Source organism: Dermacentor albipictus, chromosome 3, assembly GCF_038994185.2.
Source record: "Dermacentor albipictus isolate Rhodes 1998 colony chromosome 3, USDA_Dalb.pri_finalv2, whole genome shotgun sequence".
In the NCBI taxonomy this organism is placed as follows: domain Eukaryota; kingdom Metazoa; phylum Arthropoda; class Arachnida; order Ixodida; family Ixodidae; genus Dermacentor; species Dermacentor albipictus.
In genome coordinates this window covers 71238241-71251660 of record NC_091823.1, presented here as the reverse complement: position 1 = coordinate 71251660, position 13420 = coordinate 71238241, and the positions used below count along the sequence as shown (strand labels likewise).

General features: G+C 51.8%; 1 protein-coding gene across 1 annotated transcript; it reads right to left on the bottom strand.

Moving 5' to 3' along the window:
* Positions 1-41: 41 nt before the first annotated feature.
* Positions 42-12780, bottom strand: LOC135914314 (pneumococcal serine-rich repeat protein-like). Its single transcript, XM_065447104.2, has 2 exons — positions 3796-12780; positions 42-700 (listed from the first exon to the last, which is right to left on the bottom strand). Exons 1-2 carry the CDS (start codon positions 12604-12606, stop codon positions 404-406), a joined length of 9108 nt encoding a protein of 3035 aa, XP_065303176.2. The 5' UTR covers positions 12607-12780; the 3' UTR covers positions 42-403.
* Positions 12781-13420: the final 640 nt, after the last annotated feature.

Sequence of the window (13420 nt, the reverse complement as noted above, 5' to 3'; positions counted from 1 at the left end):
CTAGCTTAAAAACTATATATACTATAGTTATGCTAGGCTATATTGACACACAGGCACCTTTGCTGCTGCCCTATGAAAATTCCTATCCTGTTCTTATCGACATCCTATGGAGAATACAAATGTGCATGCTTTGTTGGTTACATGGGTATGTGAAGACTTTTATTAAGAACGCATTTAAGTATCCCATTGTCTAGCGACCCCATCAGCAATGTGCTCTTGTGTGGTCCAGCATGTCGCTTATGCATGAGGTATAAAGAGAACCAGCTCTTTATATTCTCATAACTGAGAAGTGCTAGCATATATTGTTCAGAAAGTTCACTGCACAATTGACTCTGGTGAGATTGCACGATATGCTTGAACTATAATACACGAATGACCTTGCTATTGTCCATTAATTTGTCCATTAATCTTGGGAGGTCCTTGTGCGAACCATAGGACAGCGTCTGTTGGCGGTCATGGGTGCCGTGCTGTTGCAGGCAAAGGCACGTGTGAACTCTTCGAACTGCATCAAGGGGATGTTGACACGGTCCTCTGGTGGCAGTTCGCCACTTTCTAGCCACCGGCGCCTGCGGTGAACTGTGTCGCTAGCCTCACAGTTGTCGTGCCCATATGCCACGAAGAAGAGTTGTTCGGGCGTGAGATGCGGCAAACCCACCAGCCGGAAGTTGGAATGGCCAAAGCGCCGAGCACTTAGCTCTTCCTGCAGAAAGTAATCGAAAGATGTGATGCACTGTCAGTGCACGCTCACCAGCTGCTATAAGCAGCCAACCCCTGTTTCTAGGCATACCGTTCTGTTTACTTTCGTTCTGTTGAACCGTGCACATAGCTTGCCACAGATTGCATGTGTAGTTACTGCTGTGTTAATGCATTGTACCTGATATTGCAACTCCTTGCCATTCAGTACCATTCAATTTAGCGCTCAATGCTTCAGTACTGAGTGCTAAACAGTTGCAAACTACTTGCTCAATAATCAATTCTGGAAAACGATTTTTTAAAGAAGCACAGTAGACAGATGACATCTGTGGCACAGCTAGCGTGATGCACCAGTTTGCTCGAGTCGAAAACACCATGTCTAATCAAACAAAGGTGTACTTCAGACATACAGTCGTCTGATTCACAGAGCACGTGCTCCGTCACCCAAGTACTCAGTCTTGCTAGCTCCGTGCAGTGCAATGAAAGCTACGTGTCGCATCAAGCAATCACGAACGATAGTCGGGAGGTTCTTGAATTGTTCACTGCTAATAATCTGTGTGCAAAATTTGTAGTCTGGTCAGGCAGAAGCATATTATGGCAGTCCATTATGATTGCCCACATATGAAGCTTATGTGACGGAAGAGCAGTGCATGCCAGTTCAGTGCCACGTGCTTGCATGCTCTTGCAAAATGAGCCCTTCATATCTCCTTCACGAAGCCTGGAGTGCGGCGCCCGCAATTACAGGGACGCTCCAGAGTGTCGTGAACTCGGGTCGGTGCGAAGCCTGCACTCATCTAGCGATTCCTGTTTTAATGTTCATTTTGCACATTTGCTCTTCTGTGCACTGGAATTCTGGAGCTCGTGTGTGAGCTTATCAGCCATTTACCGTGCAGTCCCTGACGTACACGCTGCCCCAAATCAGCTGCAGAAGAAACAGCCTCAGCTGTCCTGTAATTTTCAGTAATTTTTTAGTAATTTAGGATGGCCTTAGCAGAAACACAAGTGCTGTTAGTGATTAGCCAACGCCAGGGTTATAGTCTCATTATCACTTCTATCGCTTCGTTATTGCCCGAATTCCAAGCAAAGAGGAAGCGTTCTTTGACAAAAATAAAAAAGGAAGGAACATTGAAGAGAGTGCATTTGAGCCGTATTTGTAAATTACCCTTCTCGATTACCAAAGAAAGCCACACTTCCCGTGAGAAGAGGCCTGGTAAGCCAGAGAAAGCGCAAAAGCGAAAGGGGTGGGAACACCGCCTTTAAATTCCCGCACCAGCTCGCCATGACGTCACGAATTTTCACATCACAGCTTCTTCTCCAAGCATGGCTCCAAGGAGAAAAACTGCTGGAGTGGAGGGAGCGCCCGCCAAGTGAAGCGCCGCGTCGCCATCTTACCGGGGGCAAAAGCACGCCAGCCGCTGCAGCTTTCGTGTTTCGGGTCGTTGTATTGGTTGTATCTTGCCGTGCGCGATGCTGTGCATATCCCAAAATATGCTAGCGCGCTCGGGTGTTTTTATGCGAAGCATATTACGAGGGCTCAACCCAGCTCCTCAGGCGCGGCGGTGACCATGAAATCACGTGACACCGTGACGTCACGACAGAGGAGAAGTGGCTTTGGCTCAACTCTTGCAAGACGGGCTGGGTGGGAATCGAACCAGGGTCTCCGGAGTGTGGGACGGAGACGCTACCACTGAGCCACGAGTACAACGCTTCAAAGCGGTACAAAAGCGCCTCTAGTGAATGCGGTGTTGCCTTAGAAACGCGCTGTTTCTAAGGCGTGCGTCTCTTGCTCAGGCGCACATTTCGTTGCCGCGCCGAACGCTGCTTTGCTCGACGCTCACCGCGTCCAATGCGGGGCGCGTAGTCGCTGCCCTGTAGCCCATTGTCTTACACCCCTTGGCGGGTCGACGGGAACGCTGTCGCGTTCCACTCTTGAAGGCGAAGAAGTAATGCATGAGTTGTTTCTTCGTCTAGGCGAACCAAATATAGCCAAGCAACAGCAGTTCACCAGGCTAAACAGTGGTTCAACAACTAAAATAAAGGCTAGTATGCTTCGCATCCTGGGCTTAACCTTACCTAAGCCACAGCCATTTTTTTGGAAGGTTGACGTACACGCAGTTGACATGTTAGCGTTATCCTTCTCATTTAAGTAAGGCTGCAGATTACCATTGCCTTGCTCTAAAATAAAGAAAAGTTTTATATTTAAGGCTTAAAGGAAACGGTCGGCACTAAAGTTGCATGACCCTCCATGCAATGAGGATGCTAAAACACCGGCAACACCTGATGATCATGAAGATAATAATTAATTCTTATGTTTGTATAATATATCTATAGTTATTCTACATTAGCAGTTTTTAATTGCTTTTTGTTTCGGCAGCTTTCATGATTGATCAATTTCTACGCTGCATTAAAGAAGAGGAATAAACGCTGATTATTGCGCCTTAACTTTTTCTACTTCGCTGAAGCTGCATATTCATGCCGATAAAATGGAAAAAAAAAAATGCCGCAATAATCGGATATCTGCAATCAGGACGTCTCCAATGTGGCTCGCCTCATAGCCCACAGCGTTGCATTAGAACTTCAAAATTCGTTAAGCAGTTAAAAATCGCTGCATAAATCGGCGAAGAGCACTGCGATGCTTTTGGCAGGCCGCTTCTTGCCCTCCGCAAGATGGCCGCCGCCGGCTTCACACGAGCCCCCACTCCATCAGTTTTTCTTTAACCTCCTTGGTCTACTCAAGTCTACTTAATCTTATATCGGTAAAGGCTGATTACCCTGTATTATTAAAAAGCCCAAATACTAAACTTTGCAAGTTTCCAAAACTTTACTGCACCACAACGGCCAAAACAGGAAATAGATTGAAATCTGCGGCGTCACAGTGACGCACTGGCAGAGGGATTTCAGCGCCAGATTCAAAAAATGAAACTTAGTATTTTATCCTTTAATAACTAGCATATTACTGTGATAATATTTGCAAAAATAGTTTGGAAAGGATCCTTTACCAGTCTAAACCGATTCGGTGTTTCTTTTTGGTGTCCATTTAAGTCTACGAATGCAGGCTCTTGTAAATGATGCTACAAACTATACCGCCTTTCAGCATCGTACCTTGAAGACTGCATATGCTTGCACGAGGGCATCAGTCTGGTCCAAGAGGGCGGCACCCAGTGGCGTACGGTCGGCCGTCTTTTGGAGGAACGCGCTCTTGAGGCTCCTTCTGGCATTCTCGTACTGTTCCACCAGACACCGCGTTGTGATGTTCAGTTGGCCCTGATAGCGCTTACTATAGATGTCAGAGCCAGCACGCTGCTCGGAAGCGTGCGCATAGCCTAGGCGGAGCGCCAGCGCTAGTGCCTTAAAGACTCGCACGGCGTAACGAGCTGCATGTATGGCAAAGGCGATGCTGCTGGCAGGCACGGACCAGTTGACGGTTACCAGCGGCATGTAGATTGCGCTGTTCCGTGCGTCGTATCTGGCCTCGGTGCCGAACAAGGACATCGCTGTTTGGTTCGCTGATGTGCCTAGGAGCGCCTGCTGAATTTCATTCTCTCGCAGCATTTTGGCGAAGGAGCAAAGACGTTTGAGCGAGTTACTCGGATCTAGGTTGAGGGTGACGCTGAGCTGCCGCTCCAGCTCTTGAGCGTACTGGTCGAAGCTGGAGTCGTTTACAATCCACAGTGGAACAGCAGCTTCGACCTTCAGGCTATCCAATCTGCGCCTGGTGAACCCGGCATCGTTATCTTGATCTGACGTGGGCGCAGCCTGCGGCGCACGAATCCGAGTCGCTCCGAACCCCAGCCCTTGTAAAAATATTCTCTTCAGTTGCGACGGCCACTCGCTTACCCAGGTGCTTAAATTTGCCGTCTGCAGCGCGAAAGCGCGCGCGTAGATAGCCGGGAAAACGCGCTCGACCTCGCGCGTGCAGAAGTCTTGGGCAGAGGCGTTCTCGGGAAGCAGGAAATTGGCTTCCAAGGCGCGCAGATGTCGGACGCTCGGCTGCGGCAGAAACGCGGCGAAGTGGACCATGACTCTGAATCCCACGTAGTTGAAAACGGCCTGAGGATCGAGCAGGGTACTTCTTGACCCTTGCAGTTTTTCAAAGAATCGCGGCGACTTGATCAAGATATCGGCGTTTTCGGCGACTTTAACGGAGTCGGGGAAAACCGTACGCAGGAAAGCGCGCACGCCAGGCGAGAGGACGCGGACCTTGGTCATCCGGTGCTCTTTCGCACCGACGTAGCTGGCAGGGTAGGTGGCAACCATATCAGCGAGCAGTTCCATCGTCGTCTTGATGCTCGACACGTGTTGCGCGCCGTTGGAGGCTGGACTGATGAACGTCACTGTCTGTCCGATGGCGGTTTCCAGCATCTCCGTATACCCGGGCTCTTTGAAGTCGGCACGTTGGTAAAGCAGGACCGGCTCACCTATGGTTGGCACGGAAGCAGAATTTTCTTCTGGGTGAATGCCAACAGACACGCGTGCGAGAGCTTCCAGTTTCAAGTCTCGTGCCAGGCGCCCAGCGATAACCCACACGGCTTCCATGGTCAAAGGATTGTTCTCTGCTGGCCACGAGGAACCGAAATACTCGAAAAACAACTCGCTCAGTTCTGTTCGACTCCATTGTCCGTCATTCTCGTGGTCGAGGCACGCTTCTAAAAGGTTTCGGGCCGCCTTCATGCCTGGGTGTTCCCTGTTCAAGATATGACCGGCAGCGAGCTTGGCGGCTTCGTTGATTATAAAGGCGTCAGTAGAGAGTGCAGAGCCAACCATTGGGTTCCATTTTCGAGTCAGCTTGCCGCAAGTGTAGCTGTAGAAATTAAAGCATGGGTCCTCTCCAAGCATCTTGGCCAATTGCAGGGCTGATTCCTTGCAGTAAGGCGTGTCGCAGAAGTATAGAAGCCATGGCCTTGCGGAGACGACTGATCTCATCACCGTTCTGGCTGTTTCTTTGGTCTTCAAGTGGTTCACAGCAAACGTTTCGGTCATAATACGGCCGCGAGGAATTTCGTGTTCCGTAGCTAGCGCGGTAAACAGTTCGAGGAAGGGTTTTCTGTTTATGATGGCCTTGGTCGTAAACATGAGGTACAGAATCCACATACCGGCGACTAACGCTAGTGCAAATACCAGTCTGCTCTCCGGGTAGAGGACCGCGGGCCCGTCCAGGTCCCAGAAGTCGAAGTTCTGTAAGTCGGGCCCTCTCAGAGGCGCGTGAGGCCTCGATTGCAGCTCGTAGTCAACGTTTTGCAATTCAATCACCTCATGATTGCCCTGATATTGTGGTTGCTCGACTCCTTCCAAGTCTTCTAGTTCAGGAGTATCAACAGCTATGCCGTTTTCCTGCTCTGAAATGTCCTGTTGTGGTGTTTCCTCTTGCGGTGACTCCCCTTCCGGTAGTTCCTCTTCTGGTAGCTCCCTTTCCAGTGATTCTTCATACGGTAGTTCGCCTTCCGGTTGTTCCCATTCCTGTTGCTGATCTAATGAATAATTCCCCTCTGGCTGCAGATCCTCCTCCGCGGTGATGTCATCGCGCAGCTCGCGCGTTTGCTCGGTTTCGTACATACGTGCGTTACGCGGGTCTAATTCAGCGGCTTCACTGGTTATTGTGTATTCGCTTCCTTCTGGCCTTGACCGATCCATAGCATGATCACTGTCACTGTGTTCTGTGAACTTTTCCAGTGGCGACAACACTGTCCAGTCATCAACTGCTTCAAAAGCGAGCTTTTTCGGCAGCACAAGCTCGGCAGATCGCTGGCCTACTTCTCTCGCGTCGTCCCGTTGGCTGCCTGCCACATCTACGCCAGAAGAGGAGGAGCCAATAATGTTTTGCCTATCCGCAAACGCAAGCTGCTGATAGTCGTAGATACCATCGTCGTCCATAGGCCTTATCTCCATTTCTTCGCCCTCAGGAAAGTAAGCAGAGCTGGCGGCGACTTGCTTGTACCTGTCATTCACGAAGCCAGCGTCATCTTGGGCGGCGGCTGTCGATTTAAGTTTTTCATTTGTGCTTCTTAAGATTTTCAGGGGAGGCTCAGCACGGCTGTCAGCAACATTGACAGTGACGGGTATTTCTGTCTGTTGATCTGCGTCGAAGTTGTTTGCCACTTTGTGAGTGTTCGTTGCCAGTACCCGGGGAGTATCAGCTTTCGCTGTATGTTTTCCGGTTGTGTCCTCTGCGCGCCCCTTTTCGCCAGCTGTGCTGTACGAGCTTGTAAGACCGCCAAGGTTACTGAGAAAGCCTGGAGGCGCGTTGCTTTCCTTTTCAGTCTCCACAGGTGCATTGCTGCCCCCATCATGTGGCTGACTAGCCGCCTTCTCTTTGCCCTCGCGTTTGCTTCCGCTTTCTGTTTGCTTATCGAGAGCCTTGCCGGATTCATCTTCGCCTTTCTTCACGGACGCATTACGCCTCTTGATGCCTTCGTCAATAGTTTTCACGTTCTTCGAACCATTGTCATCTTCACCTTTTCCCACGGACGCCTTGCGGCCCTTGACATGTTCGTCAGAAACCCTCATGTCCTTCACTGCCTTGTGTTTTCCTTCGTCGGCTTTCTTAGCGGCCCCGTTTTCCGGTTTTCCGGTGGTGTCGCGTTCACTTAGCTTCTCGTCGCGTTCACCCGCTCCTTTTTGGACGCGTGTCGGTAGAACCTTTTCGTGTTTCGATTTCCCGATGTGGCTAATTGAAGATCCTTTTGTCGACTTCAACGAGGATTTACGCTTGTTCGTAGCGCCGGCTTCGCGCCTCAAGCTCTCGTTAGAAGGTCCCAAAGGTCTTTCAGCACGAGTTTCACCCTTCACACTTTCTTTAGAATGCGTAGAATGCTTTCTAGCTCCGGAGTCACGCCTCAGACTATCGTTGCCGGCTTCGTGCTTCATACTCTCGTTAGAAGGTCTCGAAGGCTTTTCAGCACCAGTTCCACCCTTCAGGCTTTCTTTAGAATGCGTAGAATGCTTTCTAGCTCCGGAGTCACGCCTCAGACTATCCTTGCCGGCTTCGTGCTTCATACTCTCATTAGAAGGTCTCGAAGGCTTTTCAGCACCAGTTCCACCCTTCAGGCTTTCTTTAGAATGCGTAGAATGCTTTCTAGCTCCGGAGTCACGCCTCAGACTATCCTTGCCGGCTTCGTGCTTCATACTCTCATTAGAAGGTCTCGAAGGCTTTTCAGCACCAGTTCCACCCTTCAGGCTTTCTTTAGAATGCGTAGAATGCTTTCTAGCTCCGGAGTCACGCCTCAGACTATCCTTGCCGGCTTCGTGCTTCATACTCTCATTAGAAGGTCTCGAAGGCTTTTCAGCACCAGTTCCACCCTTCAGGCTTTCTTTAGAATGCTTTCTAGCTCCAGATTTGCTACTAGTACTTTCTTTGCCGGCTTCATGCCTCAAGCTCTCGTTAGAAGGCCTGGAAGGCTTTTCAGCACCGGATTTGTGCTTCAGGCTTTCTTTAGAACTCTTGGAATGCTTTTTCGCGCCGGATTCGCGCTTCGGGCTTTCGTTGGAATGTCTGGAGGATTTTCTAGCACTTCCTGCGGCGTCCGATTCCTTGGACCTTTTCTTCGCGCCTTCCACACTGGCTTTCGCCGCTTTTGGGTTTGTCGTGTCTCCTCCAGCAATAGCCACCGTGGTCGACGTGAATACATATGTATCCGAAGGCAGCACCTTCAGGTGGGCATGGACGTCTCCTCCGTGGGAGTCGGGTCTGGCTTGCTTCCCCAGGGATGTCCTCCCGATGTTCTTTTGGTGTGTAGAGGCCGATTTCGCTGAAGGACGATTCTTGTTCCCAGGTGCCTCTTTGGTCGCGTTGCTGTTGGTAGATGTAACAGCGCGACCCCAATGATGCTCCTTGGATGAGGCAGGGTCGAAAGGTAACGAAGTTTGAGCTTCTTTGCACCTCTCACTCGGTATTACTTCAATGTCGAGGGATTGCTCGGAAAGCTCGTAGACAATTTCCGGAATGCGAGGAGAGCTCGCCTGGGTGCTATCCATGTCCTTCGTGTACTTCGGCGCGCCGACACCTTCGTCCATTATTTTCTGTATATCTCTCGGATCTGTGGGTTGCGATCCGCATTTGTTAAGGAGGCACTCGTCGCATATTTCGCTCACGAGGTTTTTACCTTTGTCAGTGTGGCTTGTGCCAACTTTTTTCGAACTCATGAGGACGGGTGGTGGCTTTATCTTTACAACGATACGACCTCCCTTCTTGTCCCTCGTTTCATCCGCGCCTGCCCGCGCTGCGCTTGATTTCAGGCTGTCTCTGAGCTGAGACAGGAGGGTTTTCTCTTGTGCCGTTGTTGCGGGAGTTTGCTTATTGCCGTCTCTGCCTTCACTTAAAGCGCTCTTATTTTGGTCCTTTGTCACTGATTGTCCAATAGTGCTGTCAGCCGAAGCAGGTACCCTGTTAGATTCGTTTTTTTCAGATCCAGCCTTGCGAACATCAGAAGACACTTTCGCAGCGCTGATAGATAATCTGCGAGCTTGCTTGTTCGGCTCGGCGGGCTCGTCCGATAATTCAGATCCCTCTCTGTAGCCCTCTTCAGTCTTTGTAGTTTGCTCCGCCGTAACGTCACCATAGAGTCGTTTGTATTTCGCCGCGCAAACGCTTGCCCTCCTTGGAGGTTTCTTTGCTGGCCGGGTAGATAACTCAGATACGTCTGGTTCAACAACGGTTATCTTGGTTCCTTTTGCCTTTTTCGTGCGTGAATCATGCGTCGGAGTGTCTTGCGGAGAGGTTAGGCCCGTTGGAAAAATGCTGGCTCTTCTGAATTTTGCTTCGTGAATTTTCTGAACGCTTGCTTGCTGCGCGAGGCCTTTCGCTGAAACACTTGCTCGGCGCGCGGTTTTTGCCTTGAATGATTCGTGCTGGCTGTCATGGAGGCCTTCCGACACCTTTGCAGAAACGCTGGCTCTTCGCGCTGCTTTTGCTTTGAATGATTCGGACTCTTCATGAGGGCCCTCAGGGGACTTATCAGAACCTGTGCCTTTTCGTGCTGCATTTGGTTTAAATGGTTTGAACATCTCTTGTGGGCTCTCTGGAGTCACTGAAGAAGCGCCAGTTCCTCGCGCTGCCATTACCTTGAATGATTCAGACATTTCTTGGGGGCCCTCTGGTGACATTGCAGAAACGCTGGTCCTTCGCGCTGTTTTCGCTTTAAATGATTCGAACCTCTCGTGGGGTCCTTCAGTGGACTTTGCGGACTTGGAGGAAACGCTGGCTCTTCGCGCTGCCTTTGCTTTGAATGAATGTTGCCCTGCTGAGAGGTTGTAGAGATCGGGTGAAAGCCTTCCAGAAGCCACGCTGGCTCTTCGCGCTGCCTTTGCTTTGAATGAATGTTGCCCTGCTGAGAGGTTGTACAGATCGGGTGAAAGCCTTCCAGAAGACACGCTGGCTCTTCGCGCTGCCTTTGCTTTGAATGAATGTTGCCCTGCTGAGAGGTTGTACAGATCGGGTGAAAGCCTTCCAGAAGACACGCTGGCTCTTCGCGCTGCCTTTGCTTTGAATGAATGTTGCCCTGCTGAGAGGTTGTATAGATCGGGTGAAAGCCTTCCAGAAGACACGCTGGCTCTTCGCGCTGCCTTTGCTTTGAATGAATGTTGCCCTGCTGAGAGGTTGTACAGATCGGGTGAAAGCCTTCCAGAAGACACGCTGGCTCTTCGCGCTGCCTTTTCTTTGAATGATTGTTGCCCTACAGAGGTGTTGTGTAGATCGGGTGAAAGCGTCCTATAAGACACGCTAGCTCTTCTGGCAGCTTTGGCTTTAAAAGAACCCTCGTCGCCTTCGGTTGGAAGTGCAAGTCTATTCGATGAAACGCTAGCTCGCCGTGCTGCTTTCGCCTTGAATTGCTTATGCTCGTCCGAAAGATCAGCAGGAAAGTCTCCCGAGAAAGTACTTGCCCTGCGAAGAGCTTTGGTCTGGAAGTCGTATTGCTCGTTGCCCGTGTTTGCCTCGGACGGCGCGATGGTCTTTGACGAAACACTAGCTCTCCTCGAGGATCTGGCTTTGAAGGAATCGTGGTCAGCGGCGATTCGGTCCGGTGATGTGGGTGGTCCTTTTGATGATACACTTGCCCTTCGCGTTGCTCTAGTCTTGAATGAGTCTGCGTCTTCATTGAGTGGATGCGCCGAGTACGCTTTAGACGAAACGCTAGCTCTTCGCGTCGCTTTAGCTTTAAAATCAGTAGAGTCTGGTGAAGCAGCAGGCATTGATGGCTCTCTGTCCGGGGACAAATCATCTGAGTCGTCTTTCATGCGCGCCCCAAGCTTGAGAAGAAGGCCGGCTCCGACGCTCGCCCTCCTTGCAGCCAGTGACTTCGTCTTGCGCGGCTGAGGCAACTGTGCGGTGTCCGAGAGTTCCTGCTGTATAGAAGATACGCTGGCTCTTCTTCCCGAAGCCTTCGCCGACACGCTCGCCCTTCTGGCGACTCGGTTTGGAGGAGGCGTAGTAGTCGGCCCCATTGCTCTCGGTCCTTCTCTGTCTGTTAGGTCCACTTTGAGATCGCTCCGGCCGTCCTTGCGAGCTGACCTTTTCTCTTCAGTCGATATTCCCATCATCTGATCGTTGAGCCGTTCTGGTTGGCGGTCACTATCTGCTCTAGTGTATTCGGGAACGCGGAGCATATGCCCATCTTTGCCGATTGCGTACTCGGTCATTGTATCGTCAAAAGCAACTGCCCCGCTGGGCCGTAGATCGGCCGCCCTGTCTTGGACGTACCTTTGGTCTGGTTCTGGAACAGCAGCCGGCATCCAGTAGCTGCTTCGAGCGCCTTTCAGCTCGAAAGGCGGTAATCTGTCGTTGCTGACTCCTTCGAGGACCCGCGCTTCTGCCAGCATTTCGTTGGAAATTCTCTGCAACCTTAGCGCATCTTCAGAAGCCTGCTGCGCCTTGCTCATAACTATGTCAGACATGCTGGAGAGGCTTAACGCGGTCTGTTGTGATGGCGGACGTCCAACGACCGGAGCGCTCGCCCATCGCAACCGCTGCGATGGATAGGGCGCTGGCCCGTACGGAGTCTGCTGCCCCTGAAGCGCGTCGAATTGCGTGGACTCGTCCCCGCTAGTGGCACCGGGAATCCCACGCAGGGCTCTCCTGAGAGCGGCGTAGCCCGCGAGAGCTTCGTTCGCCTTCTTGGCGTAGAACACCGCCTTGTCCATCAGCTCTTTGGTGTACAAAGCGCGCATCCGGTGCTCGGACTCGTTGCTGCACTCAAGCGAGTCGATAGTGCGGGCGGCCGCGCGGAACTGTTTCGCGAGGCGCACTGCCCGCTTAGCATCGCGAGCGGCGATCGCCAAACGCGTGCTGCCCCTCGACTTGCCCTCTTCGCTGCTCACGTCGCCCAGCAGGGACGCGATGGACGTGTCGCTGGATCCGCTTAGCGTGAGCCCTTCTTCGTCTGGCACGTCCGTGGCCTCGTCCTTTACGTGAGAGTGGAAGCCCGTCAGCCGGTGCTCGGGGTCTACGCAGCAGCGCTCGCAGCACGTGTTGCAGCGGCACAGCTTGGTCATGTAGCATCGTGGTGGGCAGTATTCCGGTATGCACGTGATGACGTCGGCCGCCTGCCAGATGATGCCCCGCTCGTGTTCGTCAAGGAGCTCCCCCGCTCGGCACAAGTTGCCGCCGAGCTTCTCGAAGTATTCGTAGTTGAGTTCCTTGGGCAGCGAAGACGACTCGTCGCCGCTCGTCACTACAGCTGAGCCTTCGTGACGGTTCGTCGGACTCTCGGAGCTTTTGGAAAAAGTGGGCGAATCAGTGATGGCCACCCTTGAGCTTTTGGACTTCTTTCGTCTGGCTGTCGGCTTCTGGTAGGCCTCGTCGTAATCTTGCCCGTCGTCGTAGCGAGCGGAAGATTTGCGGCTGCGGTTTTCGTTCTTGGTCTTGGAGTGCTTTTCGTTTTTCTTCCCGCTGTAGTCCACCATGGAACGGGACTTCGGCATGATCGTCGTGGACGAAGGCGATGCTCTTTCCCCGAATGTGTTGACGACTTCTTTGGCGCGTCGTCCTCGAGGTACTACCTGTCAGTGGGAGTGATGGCGTGTTGGCCGTAGCTTCTAGACCACCGCAGCTGCAGGTCGAGCCGAACGGCGCGAGACATTCACGCTTCACGTGCCACGTGGTGGCTCTTCTTTTGCTTCATCTGTGGCGGATGAACAAAATATGCGCGGAAATGGAATGTCTACAAAATAAACCAAAATATGAAGCGTTTATTCACTACGGAGGAAGAAGAGGAAGAGGAGGAATAAACTTCATTTATCAATATGTTGTGAGGCAACAACAACAAATGAGCCGGCGGTGGAATCGTTCGAAGAGGGCGGCGTCCCTATGGTCCAGGATACCGTGAGACTGAGGCCCTGTTTACCAGACGACGCTGTTGTTCAGGGCTCGGGCTTGTCAGCTGGGCTTGCCACTTCTCGACGGTTGGTCCGGTGATGGGTGGTGTCGATGGGCTGTGCCCACACTCCCACACCACGTGTTAGGAGGAATATAATATATTATTTATTCCTTAAAGGGGATGATGTGTCGTATCCAGAGACGACAATGACGAAGCGGCGGCGACAGCCTACACAATCGCTTAGAGCGCATGCGCTGAGAAACGAGCACGTCACCGATAGCGCTTCGGTACTGTCGTCTACTCGAAGAAGTCAAGGGTATACCTGCGTTGGCCAGGGCCAGCCTTCTCAAATATTTGTGGAGTGACATGTGTAATGGGATTGGCAACCCGGAGCGGGTCGTCAGTATAATATACTTGTG